The sequence below is a fragment of the Hippoglossus hippoglossus genome, chromosome 17, assembly GCF_009819705.1.
Source record: "Hippoglossus hippoglossus isolate fHipHip1 chromosome 17, fHipHip1.pri, whole genome shotgun sequence".
Lineage (NCBI taxonomy): Eukaryota > Metazoa > Chordata > Actinopteri > Pleuronectiformes > Pleuronectidae > Hippoglossus > Hippoglossus hippoglossus.
In genome coordinates this window covers 10641172-10657840 of record NC_047167.1, presented here as the reverse complement: position 1 = coordinate 10657840, position 16669 = coordinate 10641172, and the positions used below count along the sequence as shown (strand labels likewise).

The 16669-nt window shown below is 39.3% G+C and overlaps 1 protein-coding gene across 2 annotated transcripts; it reads right to left on the bottom strand.

Annotated features, from left to right (window-relative positions):
• Window positions 1-10484: 10484 nt before the first annotated feature.
• Window positions 10485-15426, bottom strand: metap1d (methionyl aminopeptidase type 1D (mitochondrial)). 2 transcript variants are annotated; one of them, XM_034613932.1, is made up of 10 exons: window positions 15279-15407; window positions 13914-14062; window positions 13165-13314; window positions 12937-13085; window positions 12512-12554; window positions 12239-12402; window positions 12020-12117; window positions 11744-11791; window positions 11579-11657; window positions 10485-11184 (listed from the first exon to the last, which is right to left on the bottom strand). In XM_034613932.1, exons 1-10 carry the CDS (start codon window positions 15316-15318, stop codon window positions 11100-11102), a joined length of 1005 nt encoding a protein of 334 aa, XP_034469823.1. In that variant the 5' UTR covers window positions 15319-15407; the 3' UTR covers window positions 10485-11099. The 2 variants fall into 2 exon arrangements, with proteins under 2 accessions (XP_034469823.1, XP_034469822.1); XM_034613931.1 differs by having other exon boundaries at window positions 10876-11184; window positions 13914-14077; window positions 15279-15426.
• Between the last annotated feature and the right edge of the window lie 1243 nt (window positions 15427-16669).

The following is a 16669-nucleotide window of genomic DNA, read 5'->3' as shown; positions in this document are numbered from 1 at the left end:
CACACACACACACGCACGCGCACACACACACACACACACACACACACACACACACACACACACACACACACACACACACATCTCTAGCTCATTTTCCCAACATGTATTTACATTGAAAACAATTACAGTTTATTCCAATTACTAAAAAGCTTTGGTCAGCACTGAGGTCTGCATTACACGCACAAAAAACAGTGAGTATATGTATTTCAATGACATATTCAATTTCCATGTCACTTTATTACGTAAGTTCAATGGAGAGGGTCATATTTAAAGAGAATTCTATCACGTTGAGTTGGTGTGCATTAACCATATCACTTGAGAGTGATTTTATTAAATAAAGTCAAATGTATGCATAAATATACACATTAATCACAAGTTGTATGTGTAAGTTTAACTATAATGTTTAACTTATACATAAATATATAAATGAACACAACTTCCATGTATAAGTTTAAGGTTACTTAAACAAAAGTATACATAAATATATGCATTCAACACAAGTTTTCTGTACAAGTTTAACTATAAAGTTAAACTTAACATGTATACTTCATCTTAAGTTATACATAAATATGCATCTCTAAAATGAAGTGAAATTTAATAATAGTCCCAGCCTCCCTGCCAGTAAGGGAGCTGCAGGCCCTTATCCCAGCGTCCTCGTTCAGCCGTAACACAGGCAGCAATTCTCACTGAGAAAGCCTCCATTGTCCAACACACTGACTTCAAACACGATAACAACATAGGTAGCATCAAATAAATCATGAACGTTTATCTTTTTACGATTTTTCACATAAATCAGGGTTAAATTACGGAATAAGATGAACACATTTTTACTTTATTGACTCTGCTTGAGTTTATTTAACAAGAATGAATCAGAAATTGCTTTAGCATACCTTCATCTTTTTACATCCTTGCATATGCCTGTGAATAAAACAGTAAAAGGTTGAAAGGTCTTCCTCTCCTTTGTCCTCCATGCATTCTTACTCTCTCTCTCCCTGCCTCTCTTCTTTACCCACCATCCTGTCTTCAACAAGATCCTTCTGAAGCCATCAGATTGTGTTGGTTTGGTAATGAGAGTAAAAACACCTGAAGCTGCAATCAGCTGTGTGCGGAATGATTATTATCGATTCATATTTTATTGTGAATATTCTGCTACAGTTATCTATATCTAGAAATGTATGTAATTTGTCATCATTTTGATTTGAATCTGTTTTGATAACAGTGATATGAATGAGAAAAGAGCTCGTGGATTTTTGTATGTGAAAGCAATGAAAAGATGTTTCTGTTGGGTCCACATAGAATTCTGTTTCACTTGCTGTGTGACTTCACTTTTTACCGATGCATGTTAGCAATCGAAATAAATACTGTAATACCTCCTTAGTCTGTTGTTAGTTTGCAGCAGATCAATGTCTGCAGATCAATGCAAGGTCAATGAGGCCTGAGGTTGCGTCAAAACAGATTTGCAGAACTAAAAAAATTGGTGCTTGAGGCTACACTGGCATGTAAATCTGTGATAAAGCCTTCAGTTGAACTCCTCTGAGTACACAAAACATATCCCAAGTCCCACAAGAGGGGGAATATTTGCACAAGTGACATCCACGCTCTTACAGTAAACTGTGTTTGCTGACATTAAACATCCTTGTAGTTAGTTAAAAGGGAGACGTAGGGGGAAGGAGGAGATGCTGGAACAGCTCGTCAATACAGTGTTTTTGTCAGAAACACCAGTATTCCCTCTCGGCACATGGCTTTTTAATCCAGACAACAATAGCAACGCAATGATCGTGACAGATGGGAAGACAATGAGATAACGATTTAAATTTGTACCAAAGGAATAGAAGGAACGGAAAAATAGCAACTGCTGTGTTTGTTGTACATCAGCTGGCGGATGTACTGAGAAATTAGAAAGACAATCCATCATGCGTTCTCGCTCTGATCGCAACATGCCATCACCACAGGGCCTGTTGTCCTGTAACGACTCATTAGATGAGTCACAAGAGCCATACGGGGAGTCAGAGAGCGGCCTGGGCACAGCAGACTCACACAATTAACACACTCTCTCACTAGATGGGTTTCAAGGCATTCCATGAGACACTGACCCAAAGCTTGTCCCCTGCAACACAGCATTTCAGCAGACAATGCAGGCTTTGTCTGCACGCAGAGAAAGAGGGCAGACGAGAGAGGGAGAGGGGAACTGCCCACATACAGAAGGGAAGGCGCAAATAATGGCTGCAAGAGAGGGGAGTGCAAAAAAGGAAAAGGGCACAGGGAAGAATGTGATGCGTTATCTACTTAGAGTCTTCATGAGCAGGCTCTGGAAATATATTTTGCTTTTGTCCTGGTCAGTCACATGTTTGGCCTTTATACTGATAATATTACTCTATCTGATAAAAATCTCTTTCTAGAAAAGTAGCGGCATCCCTAAATCATGTGACCGCCCGCCTGCCGAATCTATTTTTGCATGTGTGTTTCTTTCCCCTGTCCAGTTTGGCTTGTTCCTGATGTTGTTCCGGTTCCAGGTACGAGCAGCAGTCAGCTGAAGGCACAGCAGTGATTTATGGCTCTGTCGCAGTCGGTCAGAAACAGGAATCAGCTCTATCGCTGATAAGAACAGCAGCGTGAGGTGTGTTAGCTTAGCTTGCCCTTGGCTTGTGCATTGCTTTATGTGTGTGTGTGGGTGTGTGTGTGTGATGACACATGGCACTTGCTCTCTCTGACTTCCAGTCACAGGTCTCCCTCTGTTTCTGGTGTTTGCTCTGTCAGCCTTATCAGCTCTCATTCATCCCTCCATGGCAGTTGATCATTTTTATGAAAACCATATTCTGATGGTGTTAATCATCACAACTAACATCAACCAACATCATATATACATATTTATCAATATCCATTTGTCCCTTTTTAAGCGTGACTACACAAAATCTACAAGACAGATTTCCATGAAACTTGGTGGAAGGATGCTGAATGGGTCAGGGAAGATCCCAGGAAATTATTTAGAAAATATTTCATGTATTTCGATGAGAAAAATCAGGCAGAAATGTCTGTTTATCAAGTGAAATTAAACGTGCTTTCATAAGAGGACTATTGTCGGAGGTATACACTCTACTGAGTGTCATTCTATTGTTTTTATGCTACTATTTATCTGTCCCATTTTCTTCGCCTCCTCCACTATCAACATGGGAAATAAAAGTCCCATCTGGTTCAGACTGAAACCCCCTGCAGCCATTAAGCATCAATCTATGGACTTTCAGTCACGATTTTAGGGTGACACTAAACTCCCGTAATTACTACAGAACAAAATCTAGAACTAACTGCAAATCAACAAAAAGTAAACAAGCAGCTTCTGAATCTTAAAAAGTTACGATATAATTGGCTTATAAAATACTCCGTTTATTAAATGAACCAGATTAGTCAGAGTATTATCACTGCCTGAAGATTGCCTCAGTATTAATCATATTACGGTAAAATATACTTTATTTTCCCATTGGGAAATTGTCCTCAATATAAAAACACAATCAAAAAACATTTACATACTTCCAACACATGTTCATATGGTTAGATAAAATGTACATGTAGCACAATATAAAACAATGGTCAACGAATAAAACAATACATACATATATTCCAGTTAAAGCAGGGCTTTGATGGACGGTGGGAGTGTCTGAGACAGTGGTGCCTGCTGAGAGGAGCTGGTACGTGAGTGGGGTCTGACATGATTTTCTTGGGCCTGTCTGATTATGATTAAGCTACGTCTAAGTCATTGATAAATCATTAATGAAATTTTACTGAATCTTTAACAAAATATGAGTAAAATGTCCCAATAAAATATCAAACAGGCATGTTTACACTGTAACTGATATAAATGAGCTCTATACATAATTAAGAAATGAGTTGTCTATCTGCTCTATGTACAACATGTACAGTGTTACAACATTAGGGGAGAAAAAAACAGTGTAAGCAATTTTCTCTGACACACATGCATGACGAAAAATGCAGTGCCCGGACTCGCCCGAGCCACAGCCCTGTGTTTGTTCTCAAAGCCAAATCTGCAGGTACACACAGGGAAAGAAACACACACTCACCTGAGGGTGTGGCACAGCTGACGGGCAGGGAGTGTCTTTATGACTCTGTAGAATCATGTAGCCTTAGGATACTCATAGACAAACACTCAGTTGCACAATCAGTTTCACAATCGTATTGAACTCCACACCCAAGAGGATCCACAACACATCAGTGCGTCGCACTTTCCCTGAGCGCTATAGATTCCATCAGCCTGCAAATATGTTGACAGCAGCTCAGCTCAGAATTAATTCACGGCTGATTGTGATTCAGATCAGACAAACTGATTCAAGATTCAAGATGTCACACCGTTTAACCTTTAGAAGTGCAATAGTGTGGAAGCTCCATTTAATAAATAAGTTAAGTAATAAATACTGAACAATAACAGTAACAAGACAAAATGTATGGTGATAGAATAAAATGTGTATTTAAAGCGTGATCAGCTGAAAACCTAGAATAGCTTGAACAACTCGAATGGCACTCAGAGACTGCAAACCTCCATCGAGGCCCAATAGTCTCCACATTTAAATTCACCAGATCCAGATTTTTACATGGATCTGCACCAATTTTCACTCATAAATATCAGTCCCCTCAACATGCCTGTTTTTTTCACCAAGATACATGAATTATTGTCTGGGAATTTAGAGAAAATGTCAACAAACACTGATGAAAACATAACCTCCTTGGTGGTAGTTAATTAAGTAGCTAGGTTGAAAAAAAGACACGAGAGAGACTAAATGAACAGTAATAGACTGAAATGTGTATTCAAAGAGGGACCGGCTGAAACCTATAGGGTATGTTGAACAACAGCACAGTGCAGGAGGAGGATTAATGAGAGCTGCTGGGCGAGCTCCTCTCAGGTTACAGTCGGCCTTCTCAGTTTGAATACAAAGGAGCAGGCTGACATTTTGGAAAGTAGTGCTTTCCCATAGCTGAGATCAAAGTGATAATGGCAAAACATTTGAATGCATTCTTAACAGCGGGTGAAAGTGTAATCATGATTTTAATGCTGTTGTTCCGGAGGTGCTGGGATTCATGAGATATCCCTGACGTGAATATGAAGAATAAACTGAACGAGGCTGGTGAGGCTGTTGTGTTTATCATGTACTGTAAAACAGAGAGTTAGCATCAGATGACATTGTGGGGACAAACGTCTAATTTACATTCCCTTATGTAGTATCTCCCATTCACTGTATTGTGTGTGTGTGTGTGTGTCTCCCAGCCCTGGCCAGAGGATGTAATATGAGATGGCAGCAGTAAAGGGAGGGGCCGCAGTGTTATGTGTGGGTCCAGGTGTGCTTCAGAAAGATGTGAACTAACCTCAAGTTCACTTTCAGTTCTGCTCAGTTTCTTTTTCTTCCTGACAGATTCAGGTCGGAGACAAATGTTTGTCTCGGCGTATAAAAGAGCAAAAGCTGCAAAGTTGACCAGAATAACAACATCAGTTGAGGAAACAGTCTCTGGACGGGCTGAGAAAACACGTGCAGGGAAGTATATATAACTTTCCCAATTCTTTGTGAAAGGTAACAATGTCCAAATTGCCCCAGTAAAGCAACTAAAAGAAAAGTAAGTAAAAGTAAAAGAACACTGTGACTTTTCTGTTCAGCTCCCACATGTGAAGGTGCAGCAGCCGGACGACAAAACAAGGACATGATGAAACAACATGTAAATTATCATCTCGTATCTCCATTACGTAAATAATTTTTCCCTTTAGGATGAATTGAAATCACTTAGGGGATCCCTTAACTTTCCATCTTGAACCATCACCAGTTCACATTTTGAATATGTCCAGTATTGTGGATTATTAACAAAGATCGAATGACACAGCCTCAGCTGTACTTGGTGTTTAATGCTAATGAAATATGCTGCTATAAATATGCGTACTAGCTAAACTAATATGGTGAACATGGTAAACAACATAAATGCTGAACCCCTGTATGTAAAAATTCTCTGTTGCATGTCAGACATTTAGTTGCCTGCGTGCCTGAGTTCACAGAGCTGCCAATTTAGTGCTAATTTAAAGGGTAACACATATATAGTCTTTTTATCAAAACCTTATTGTTACTAATGTTTTTTTGTTTTTTTTTAAGGAGGGGATTTACACATCTAAAGTAAGAATATCATATCTTAATCCCTGAAGTCTTCAAGTATATATAGTCAAATATATATATAGTATATATATAGTCAACAGCAAAAATAGTTTGTTATTTTGAGACCATTGATGGAATCTAAAGCAAAATATCCAAAATTTGACCATTAAATTATAGCAGAATAATCATTTTCTGTTCAATGATGCATAGTGTGACATGGTAAGAAAGTGCCTCCAAAACATTAACAAGTTTTAATGGCATTCTGAGGGGAACCTTTCGAACTTGAAAGGGTCGTTAGTGAAATTCCTCCACTCTTCCTCTAATGAACCACAGTGACTCTAATCATACATTAGTTTTGTATAGCATGGGAACAATGATGTCAGTATTTGTCAGTCCTTTGTTTTGGTGAAACCTTTTTTGAAATCGATAAAAAAAAACAGGAAACATAATGAAAAGGAAACATGATCATTCCTCTTTCAAGCTCCTAGTGAGGCCTGCACACACACACACGCACACACGCACACACACACACACACACACACACACACACACACACACACACACACACACACACACACACACACACACACACAGAGCTAAATGGGTTTTGCTTCTGTATAACCAGTTTTTCTCAGGTCCAAACACACTGCGAGAGCTCAGCGTGCAGGGCTGTGAACTCCACTGTGTGTTTATGTGAATGTGTGACAGTGTGAGTCTGAATCTCAGACAACAGACACAGACAAACACCATTTATCTGAGACCTTTTATAGCTGCCTCCGGCGATACATACCTCCCACACACACAAAGTGCACCCTCGCTCTTATTGTGGCAATCTGCTTTGTTTGTTTAGACGCAGGAAGGGTGAGAGAGAGAGATGCACCCAGGAATCGGTGGATGCATGGAGAGCTTTGCTTATCTGTGACTTGACGGTGGCAGATCGCCCCACCAAAATATTTCCACTGTTGTAAAAACAGCAAAAGGAATGAAAGAGTCAAGAGGTTAGCGGAGAGAAAGGTTTTCCATCTTGTAAGTGTCAATCAAGAGGGAACCCTCCCTTGCGCCAGTCTGGTGACTCCAGTTTACAGATGCTCCACTCGCGCACGCACACACACACACACACACACACACACACATTCAATGCATTCTTGCCAATTAACTGTAACTTGTGACACACATATAAGCCGTGACCTAATTATACTGCAAAACATGCCTCGCGTAAATGTGCTTAGACTCATTAAGGATTGATTCCAGTAATCAGTGTCATCTGTTCTGCAAATTTCATGGTATGAAAAAATGATCTGTTTGTCAAAAGATGAATCGAATCTCTCTCTCGACACGATCACATTTTCATGCTCTCTCTCTCTCAAGCTGCTGAGAGAGATGACGACGCCGTTCCTTAGCTTGGTCAGTTGATGTCCGTCCACCACTTGGGTCCAGACCAAAATATCTCAACAGCTACTGAATATATTGCCGCAAGGTTTCATACAGATATTCATGGTGCCCAGAGGATAAATCCTGTGGACTTTCGTGGTCTGGTGACTTCTCCCATAGCACTACAAGCAGTTAACCTGTAAAATATTTCAATATCTATTAGATTTAAGTATTTTTTACACACATTGATGGTTCCCTGAGGGGTTAATCTTAGTAACATTGGACATCCCATTTCCCTTCTGTGCACCATGATGATGGATGGTTTGCCAAGTGTCTGGTACAGATGTTCATGCCTCTCTCTCCCTATCCACACAATGTAGAATGGAGAAACTCCATCCGCCAAGGAGGTTAAGTTTTCATCTGCGTTTCTTTGTTTATTACTTAACAGGATTACAAAAAAAAACTACCAGGAGTATTACCATGAAACTTGGTGGAAGGATGAGGTATGGGCCAGGAAAGAACCCATTACATTTTGGAATCAGGGTGCAGATACAAGAATTAGTTTTCAACATTTTTGTAAATTTCTCAAGCCTTTCTCAAGAGATGCCTGTGTGTTTACTCTCTCTCCATCGGCCTGTAGCCACACGTCCTGTTAAAGTGAACGCTCCGTTTCAGGTAACAAGATTTTTCTGTGTTGGCCTTCAGGGGTTTGGACACAGAGGGTTACTCTGGTTCAGAACATGCCATCTGTGCTTGTGTGTGTGTGAGAGACAGATCTGCTTCCACAAGTCTGTAAAGGATGCATCACTTTGTTCGAGTCATAACTCCTCAGGTAGCCTAGGAACCGGGAATTCCTGTGGTGCTCCTCAGTCAAGTCCCAGGTATGTGTGATATATCACAGTTTCCTTAGCACACACACACTCACACACACACACGCACGCACACAGATCTACACACCTGGAACGCAAAAATGTTGGAGAAACATAACGTATTAATCTGCGAGTTATGTTTTTGTCTGCACTTGTTGCGTTTGTTGGTGAGCAGAATTATGCGAAAACTAGAGGACGGATTACCACGTTGGTTGAGGGATGTGGGAGAAGGGAACTATGAGAGGAGCGGAGCAGCGAATGAGTCCCAACATGCAGGAAAAAAATGACATGCATAGAGAGGGAATTCAACAATTCAACAATTCAGCACCTCACCCCGCCACTCCCAGCTCCTCCCTGCTCCTCCCTAAAATCCTACCCTCTAACCCACCTCCACTCCCCCCCCAAATATCTGCCCTCTGCTCTACACCTTCACTTTCTCTCCGCCCTCTTCATAAACCTCATATATCTTTCCTTCCAATTTTTGGGGTCGTGTTTGAATTTGAATTGCTCGTGTGCAGGCCCGTTAGGACTGGGTTACATCTATAGTCAGATTTCCAACACAAATTGCAAGAGCAGTAATGCTTTTACAAAAAAAATCTACAAGTGCTGTTCAGTTCAATATCTTTGTGCCTGCTCATTATTTGTCATGCATCAAACAACCTTTATGACTTGTGAATCATTTCCTGGCTGGTCATTATCAGATTGTAGATTAGCTGGCTCACCTTTATTCGTCAAATCCTTCCTGCCTCACCCACAAACTAGCACTGACACGAAACACACATGCGCGCACACACACACACACACACACACACAAGCTTAGACTCATGCTTACACTCAAGAGTACATTGGCAGGAAGTGAAAACACACCCTGTAGCAGGCTGGAATCCAATTTTTCTCTGAAGCATCTTCACTTCCTTAGTCTTTGTAAAAATATAAAAAATATCAAACATTACAGTGTCCTCACACCACTGTAGCCAGACTGACAGTTTGAGAACTTGATGAAGTTCTGTAGCAGAAGTGTTTAAATCAATCACATGCATATTCTGCACTCTGCAAACCAACTTCTATATAAATCCAAAGACCTGTAATTAGCACTTAAATGAAATGTGAGTTAAGCGCCTTGTTGATGTGGTCTCTTGTGCTAATTATAAGTTTTCTTTATTAAATCCTCCTGCAGACTAAAGACGGTAGAGAGGAATTGGAGAAACATCTGATGTTAGGCCTGGAATTTATAACCCTACGCAGCACTGTTGGTCTCGAGCTTCTACAGATTTTATTATAAACGTGTTCGTTTTTAAAAAATTGTTTTAATGGTATTGAACCAATATTTCAAAGTAAGATGTCACATGGTCCTGTTAGTGGATTTTCAACAGCCATTACTTACTCTCAGTTTAGATTAATCTAACAAGGGGCCTTGACATCAAGTGACAGACTTGAACATGCTAAGATTTACAGTTCCCCTCCTCTCTCCTCATGATTGTGGAGCACAAACTAATTGTTTATGGTCAGATGCAGCTTCCTCCTATTCGTTCCACCAGAGGGAATGAATGTGACAGTATGGAGGTTCAATTTTATAAAGCATGTGCTGCCATCTACTGGTTTATATATGACTTACAGTGTGTAATTTGACTGAGAGACATGGTTCCACTATCCTAATCAAAATGTGTATTAGATATCAATTAGAGTTTGCATCACATTGTTTTGAAGGCTGCACAAAATGTCTTAAAACCCCATGAACCTAATCTCTGCTGACTTTGTTTTCAGGGCAGCAGCTACCAATGAGGAATCTGAAGTCACGCCTTCTGTAATATTCTTGGGTATTTTAAGGGATTCATGGTGTACAGTAGAAGTATTATTACACAGAGTATACTAATATAAAGAATTGGCATCTTAAGTTACACAACTATTACACCTGAGCCTTTTTCGGTATGAACCAAGAATTATATACGCGAGGCTAAATGTGATCAAATCTGATTGTGATGAGGCAAAAACGTAAATCATATAAAATTGTATTCTGTAAGAAAAATAAGTTGCAGTGTAGAAAGAGCATTTTAATTTGTACAGACAATTTAATTGAATGGTAACATGAACAAATGACAAGTGGTCTTATTTTAGTGATTTTATTTTAAAACCAGTGTTATTTCTATAGTTTTGCTTGATAGCAAGCTAAATACTCATGGCCTCCATGTTTCCTGGGCAATACCCTGCTGATGTGAATTTCACCCTTTAACAGTTACAGTACAAGTGCTCCTTGATTGTCAAAGGTCACATTAAACTATCATGGGATCTACTGAACTGTCACAAAGGATTGAACACATCCCAGTGCTGGTCTAAAACAGAAAGACCTCGACCAAGTCCTGAAGGGCCAAAAAAAGAGAGGATGGGGATCTCTTATACTGAACATGTAAACACTCAGACATGCAGAGATGTCAACTTGAGTCATTGAATGTAGCAACAGACAATTGATTTCTGTTTGTGCTCCAATCAAGATTGAAGTTTTACATTTTAGTCTAAATGAATACATAAATACTGTGTGTACTGTGATACTGTATGTAATCCCCAGTTAATAATAACTTAATTTTAACTTAAACACCATAGAGAAGGTGTGGGAGTGGTTTTAAATATGTCCAGGTGAAGCACCGTTCAGGTTCTTGTAACTGTGATTCTACCAAATGTTTCTAGCAGCCAATCTCAAGGTCAGCAGTTCGATTCCTTTATGTCATAGGTTGCTTTCTTCTGGCAGTTTGGTGAGAATATCCACCCCGTCAGATGTGATGACCACCGTGTGTTCGAACTGAGCCGACCTGCATGAACGTCAACGTGAAAAGACACACATCATTCAAAAGGAAACATTTGGCAAATGCTACTACAGTTATTGTCGTTTTTAGACATTTTGAAAATGAGAAGATTAATGCTACTCTCCTGCCTGTGTATGTTACTATGGATCTGGAGATTAAAAGCAAAAAGATTAGCTTAGCATAAAGACTAGAATCAGCTCGCCTGGCTCTCCCACAGTCGAAAAACAAGTTAACAAGCACCTCTAAAGTTCACTAATTCATGAACTGTATCTCATTTGGTTAAAATCCAAACACATAGACAATGACAAAAAAACAGTAATGTAAAAGTTCAGCTGGGATATTTTTTAGAAGGGCTCTGCTACATGATGACTACAGGCACACAGCCGAGACGTCTTTTTACCTTTTATCATCTGCAGACACTGCAGTCCACTTGTCCTTCAGGATTCTGAACTCTGAAGACCCCTCCATCAGTATGGGCTCTATAAATTAACATATGATATCAGCTCCACACTCGCACACAGCAGCACCTGTATGTGCATATAAAGATGATAAAATTGTATCTCACCTATCGTGAAAGCCATCCCTTCATCCAGGGTCATGTCATTGTCATTAGCTAAAAATAAAGAATGAAAAAGAGCTTTAGGCAACATGTCCTTTATTTTAATATTAATTTCAGTTTTCAATATCACTGTCTCACAAATTAAAGATGTCTTGAGAGTCTCTTCTAAAAGTCATCTGGCTCACAAGTCAAACTATATCCTGGAATTAATTAGAGATTTACAGTTCAATAACAATTGACAAAAGAGTTTGTCTCATCATCGGACCACAGACCCAAACTTACCGTGGTGCCAGATTTCAGGATGACAGTGAAAGTAGGAGCCTATTCCATGTCCAATGAAGTAAGGACACACTTGGAAGCCGTTGGTGCGAGCTATTTCACTGCCAGCAGTGCAAAAAATATCAGTTGTCAAAAAGAGAAAAATCAGTGTGATTATATTGTAAATATACATTTTAATGTGTGTATTCGTTTTTTGTATATTTTCTGTGTGCGTGTTTGTACCTAATAGTGTTTCCTATAACACAGAGCTGTGCACCCGGCTTGCAGGTAGCGATGGCCTCGTCTCGGCAAAGCCTGGCAGTTTCCACCAACCGCTGCCCAGCCTCATCCACCTGGCCAATTAAGAAGGTTTCTGACGTGTCACCATGGTAACCATCACAATACACCTGGCAGGAACAGGAAGAAGTCAGGGACAGGAACGGTGATTCTCTGACTGATCGTGTGTGTCTATGAGTTTGTTGGATTGTTTGTGTGTCTGTTAAGGCTTCCACTTACCGTCACATCAATGTTGATGATATCTCCATCTAGAAGTTGCCGGCTGCAGGACACATCCATTTAAAAAGATAACTGATGAATACAGAGAATCTTGCAGTTTTCATTATTTACCACAGTTGCTTTATAATAATCAATACTGGATCAAATACCGTCATCAAATATATACACGGTCAGAAATGTATAGACTGTATCTATATTTATCTGGGGGGGTTTTCCCCCAATAATGCACTCTGTTCCAAAATGATACAGATATGTTGTGGTAATAAGAAAAAATATATATATATTCATGATGATACACAACCCAAATTTCTACATAAAATCCAACTTAAAACATAATTTCAATGTAGTAGGCAGAATCTTATATTGCAAGGAAATAAATTAAATCGATAAAAGTATGCAACTGCTGTGAGCATATGACCAGTTACCTGTCAGGTATCCCATGACAGACCACGTTGTTCACAGACGTACAGACAGACTTGGGGAAACCGCCGTATCTGAGAGGGGATGGGTAGGCGTTGTGTTTGATTGTCTCCTGGTGCACGATGAAGTCTATTTCATCTGTTGTCATGCCAACCTAGAAGCCACAGGTCATAATTGATTTTTTAATGGTACTTTTTAAGTACTAATACTCAGTGTGGTAGTTCGGTACTGACCTTCAAACTGCCTGCAGCGAGTAACAGTACATGTCTGGCGAGCTGACACGCTCGGGCCAGGCCACTGATTTGCTCTTGGTCTTTGATCTCTATGTAATCCGGCCACTCCGGGACCAGTCCAGTCCCGACATAGTCAGGTCGCACGATGTGCTGCAGTCCGGAAAGACAGGATATGAAGGGTCATACAGTTGTCCCAAGGTTCCATATAAAAATAGAGACCATAGAGACCAAACCATGTTAGAAAATGAGACATAGCAGAGTTTCTGTACGAAAGTGTTAATCAATTCAACTGCCTCTGTTTTGTTTAGTGAGGAGAATTTAGTTGATTCAGCTTCCACTGAGTAAATTAGTAAAGAAATGAAGAAATGAGTCACTCTGCAACAATTTAAAGTTTTCCTTCAACATTATAAGTATTGTTCTAATGGGAGAGATTTAACGTGAAGAGGGCCATTAATTGAAATCGAAATATCGATCCTGATGATGGTTTGTAATCACATCAGAATTTGATATGTGGTCATTTTAACCTCACTGCAAATCCTCTGAAAATGCTTCAGCCAAGTGATTTCAGATCTTAATGTACTGCTCCTTCCAAACCTTCTGCATCTCTACTGATGCTATTAATGGAGACGATGGACCCCTTCAAATGAAGAACATTTGAATGTAATCTGAGCATCGTTTCAAGCAGGGTTCCATCATAAGCAAGCTCCTCAATTAGTTCTGTGGCAAAAAGGGAACATTGGGCCCTGTACCTTGGGCACTGCATATGCAGGCCTGACAGCAGCTGGGCGAACTACATTGTGAGAGTTTTTCCACTTCCTCCAGAAGAAGCGGCGGTGTTGCTGACACAGTGGGGCTGAGGGAAGACCGCAACAAACTCTCTGCAGGAAACTGCCCAATCCTGGAGAAAAGGAAAGCAGCACAATAAAGAGTGCTCTCTCTGACAATACTCATCTGCTTAGAATAAATGGCAGAAAGAACTATTGACAACAATGTGTGTTTTCTAAAATATTGTGTGAACTGTGTCACAAACCACAGATTTTTTTTAAACAATTGCCTAAACATACAAGCTATGCTGCCACCAAGAACAGTTTAGATGAGAGGTTTAGCTGTCAGTAGCAGTATCATCACAGCCGTAGGTCTGTGTTACATTAACACACATTACATTGCACATTCTCATTGCACTCCTGTTTTGCATTTTGCATTTTACTTTATTTTTTTTCTATATATATCTTTTATATCTTTTTATTTTATATTAGTTTTTTTCATGTGTGTAGTACTTATTGTGTTTTTATGTTTTATGTTCCTTGTATGCACCTATATACCAAGGCAAATTCCAGGTAGGTGTAAACCTACTTGGCAATAAATACTTCTGATTCTGATTCTGATTCATTGTGGTCACTGTATGATTAATATGGTAAAGGCTGGGTTTTCATCTGTGTGGAACTGACACTTGACACTTGATTTATGATAATTGGATAAATGATAAATGATTTCTTGTGATATTGGGTTTGGCTTCACTTGTGCAGTAAAGTTATGTACAGTCATGTGCATCTATAGATATTGAATCGGACTGTGTAATATGTGTAAGAGTGTTGTGTGTGATGTGGGTAGGTAATATAAGCTCAGCTTTTTGTAAATATGGTATGCACAAACCTACTTTGCCAAATATCTATCTATCACATATATCCAGTGATCACTTCGTTAGACACATACATGTACAATCTAATAGAACAGTTCTAAGTCTGCTTGTATTGTGCCTATAATGTCCCACAGTATTGACACTGTCATAGAAACGTTGCCTGACCTATGTTTCAGTATAGAGGTCATAGTTAGTGAGAGTTGTGAACTGAACTGCATCACATTCATTATTATGTGTTTTTAATCACTCTGCGTCCTCGTGTATGTAAACGATGACACCTCAGTGTAACTTCTAGTATCTATCAGTACCGGAGTTAGCAAGAAACACCGCCGTCTGATGTGGAGATATCGGAGCTGCTGTCTTTTGTTTCAATGTGTTTGTTGATCGAGCACATTGCTTTGACTTGGGCGGGGAGAGAAGCCACTAAACTTAGCTGCTGACTCGGGTATAAAAAGGATTTTAGCTCGGTTTCTACCTGATCTTGTGAACAGCGCTGTGGAGCAGTGCGCCGCCATGGGTTGTTATTGGAGGTCACATGGTACGGAAGTCACCACCTCCGGAAGTCACGTGACGCACGACTCAATGACTGAAGATCATAGACCGTCTATAAATAGGTGAAGATGCAGAGTTTAATCGGGTTTAATTCATATATATATATGAGTTTAAACTTTGTTTTATAATGTGACATGTTTTATTTTGTCAAAACCACTGCAAGACAACATTAATGTATTTGTTTTAATCATAAACCTATTGATCCCTTTGGCATTTTCTGGCCATAAATGTAACTTTATGTTTATCAAACCTAATTTTGTAATTTTCTTTAAAGACGTTGATGAACAATATACATCTGATTTCTAAATGTTACAACAAAAAGGATTATTAAAACCCACAACATTTGTATGTGTATGAAGTAAAACATTAAATACAAAATATATATATCAAGGTAAGAACAGTATTATTGTGTTTACTATGGGTGTGCACACACATCTTACCAGTAGTCATGTGCAACACACCCATATTTGAAGTCTACTTCTGTTTTAATGTTTTAATGTTGTATTTTATGTTTTTATGTTTTTATTTTGTATGATTTGTTGCATTCTTTTTGCACTTTGGTCGAAACGTCATCTCACTCAGTCATATACTTTGTATGAGGATGAATGACAATAAAAGTTAACATAAACTTGTATTCTTGACTCTACAGTTATGAAATAATGTGAAAAAATATACAGAGTGAGTGTTGATTACACAAAGCAAGGTGGTCATCCATCATGTTGTCAACTGTAGGGAGAAATGTATGGGCAGCCTATTGGAGGTCTCCAACACCTATTTATAGAACATTATCTCTTACGGATGATTGTTAAACAATTACGTAACCGCAGTGCAATAGGGGGAGATACTGTAGTAGGTCACTGCTTTATCACTAAAAACAAATACCATCGAACATGTCAACCTCACCAAGGTCACTGAGATAAGTGCTCATCGTAAATAAAGCAGAAAAAAGTGAAAACATTCCTGAGCACAGTCTGTTGCTACATCTCCTGGATGCTGAAAGTAGTTACAATGAAAAGATGCTATAAATCCCATAGAGAACAATAGGCCTTTTTCACATAGGACATTTTACCATAGTGGCAAAACTACACTATTACTGATGGCTTTGTTCATTCTCATTAATGATTAATAAGTCGTAATAAATATTAGTGAATATCATATAGTTTTAAATATGATGATATGGTCCAGGTCAGAAATGATCAATGAAAGTCAGAATGGGATTTAAACCGCCACACTCTCTGTATGCCTTTCCTTCCTGCTTTGTTTTTTATCTCTATCGTTTTTACAGCCTTCTCCAAATCATCCCCACTGACTTCT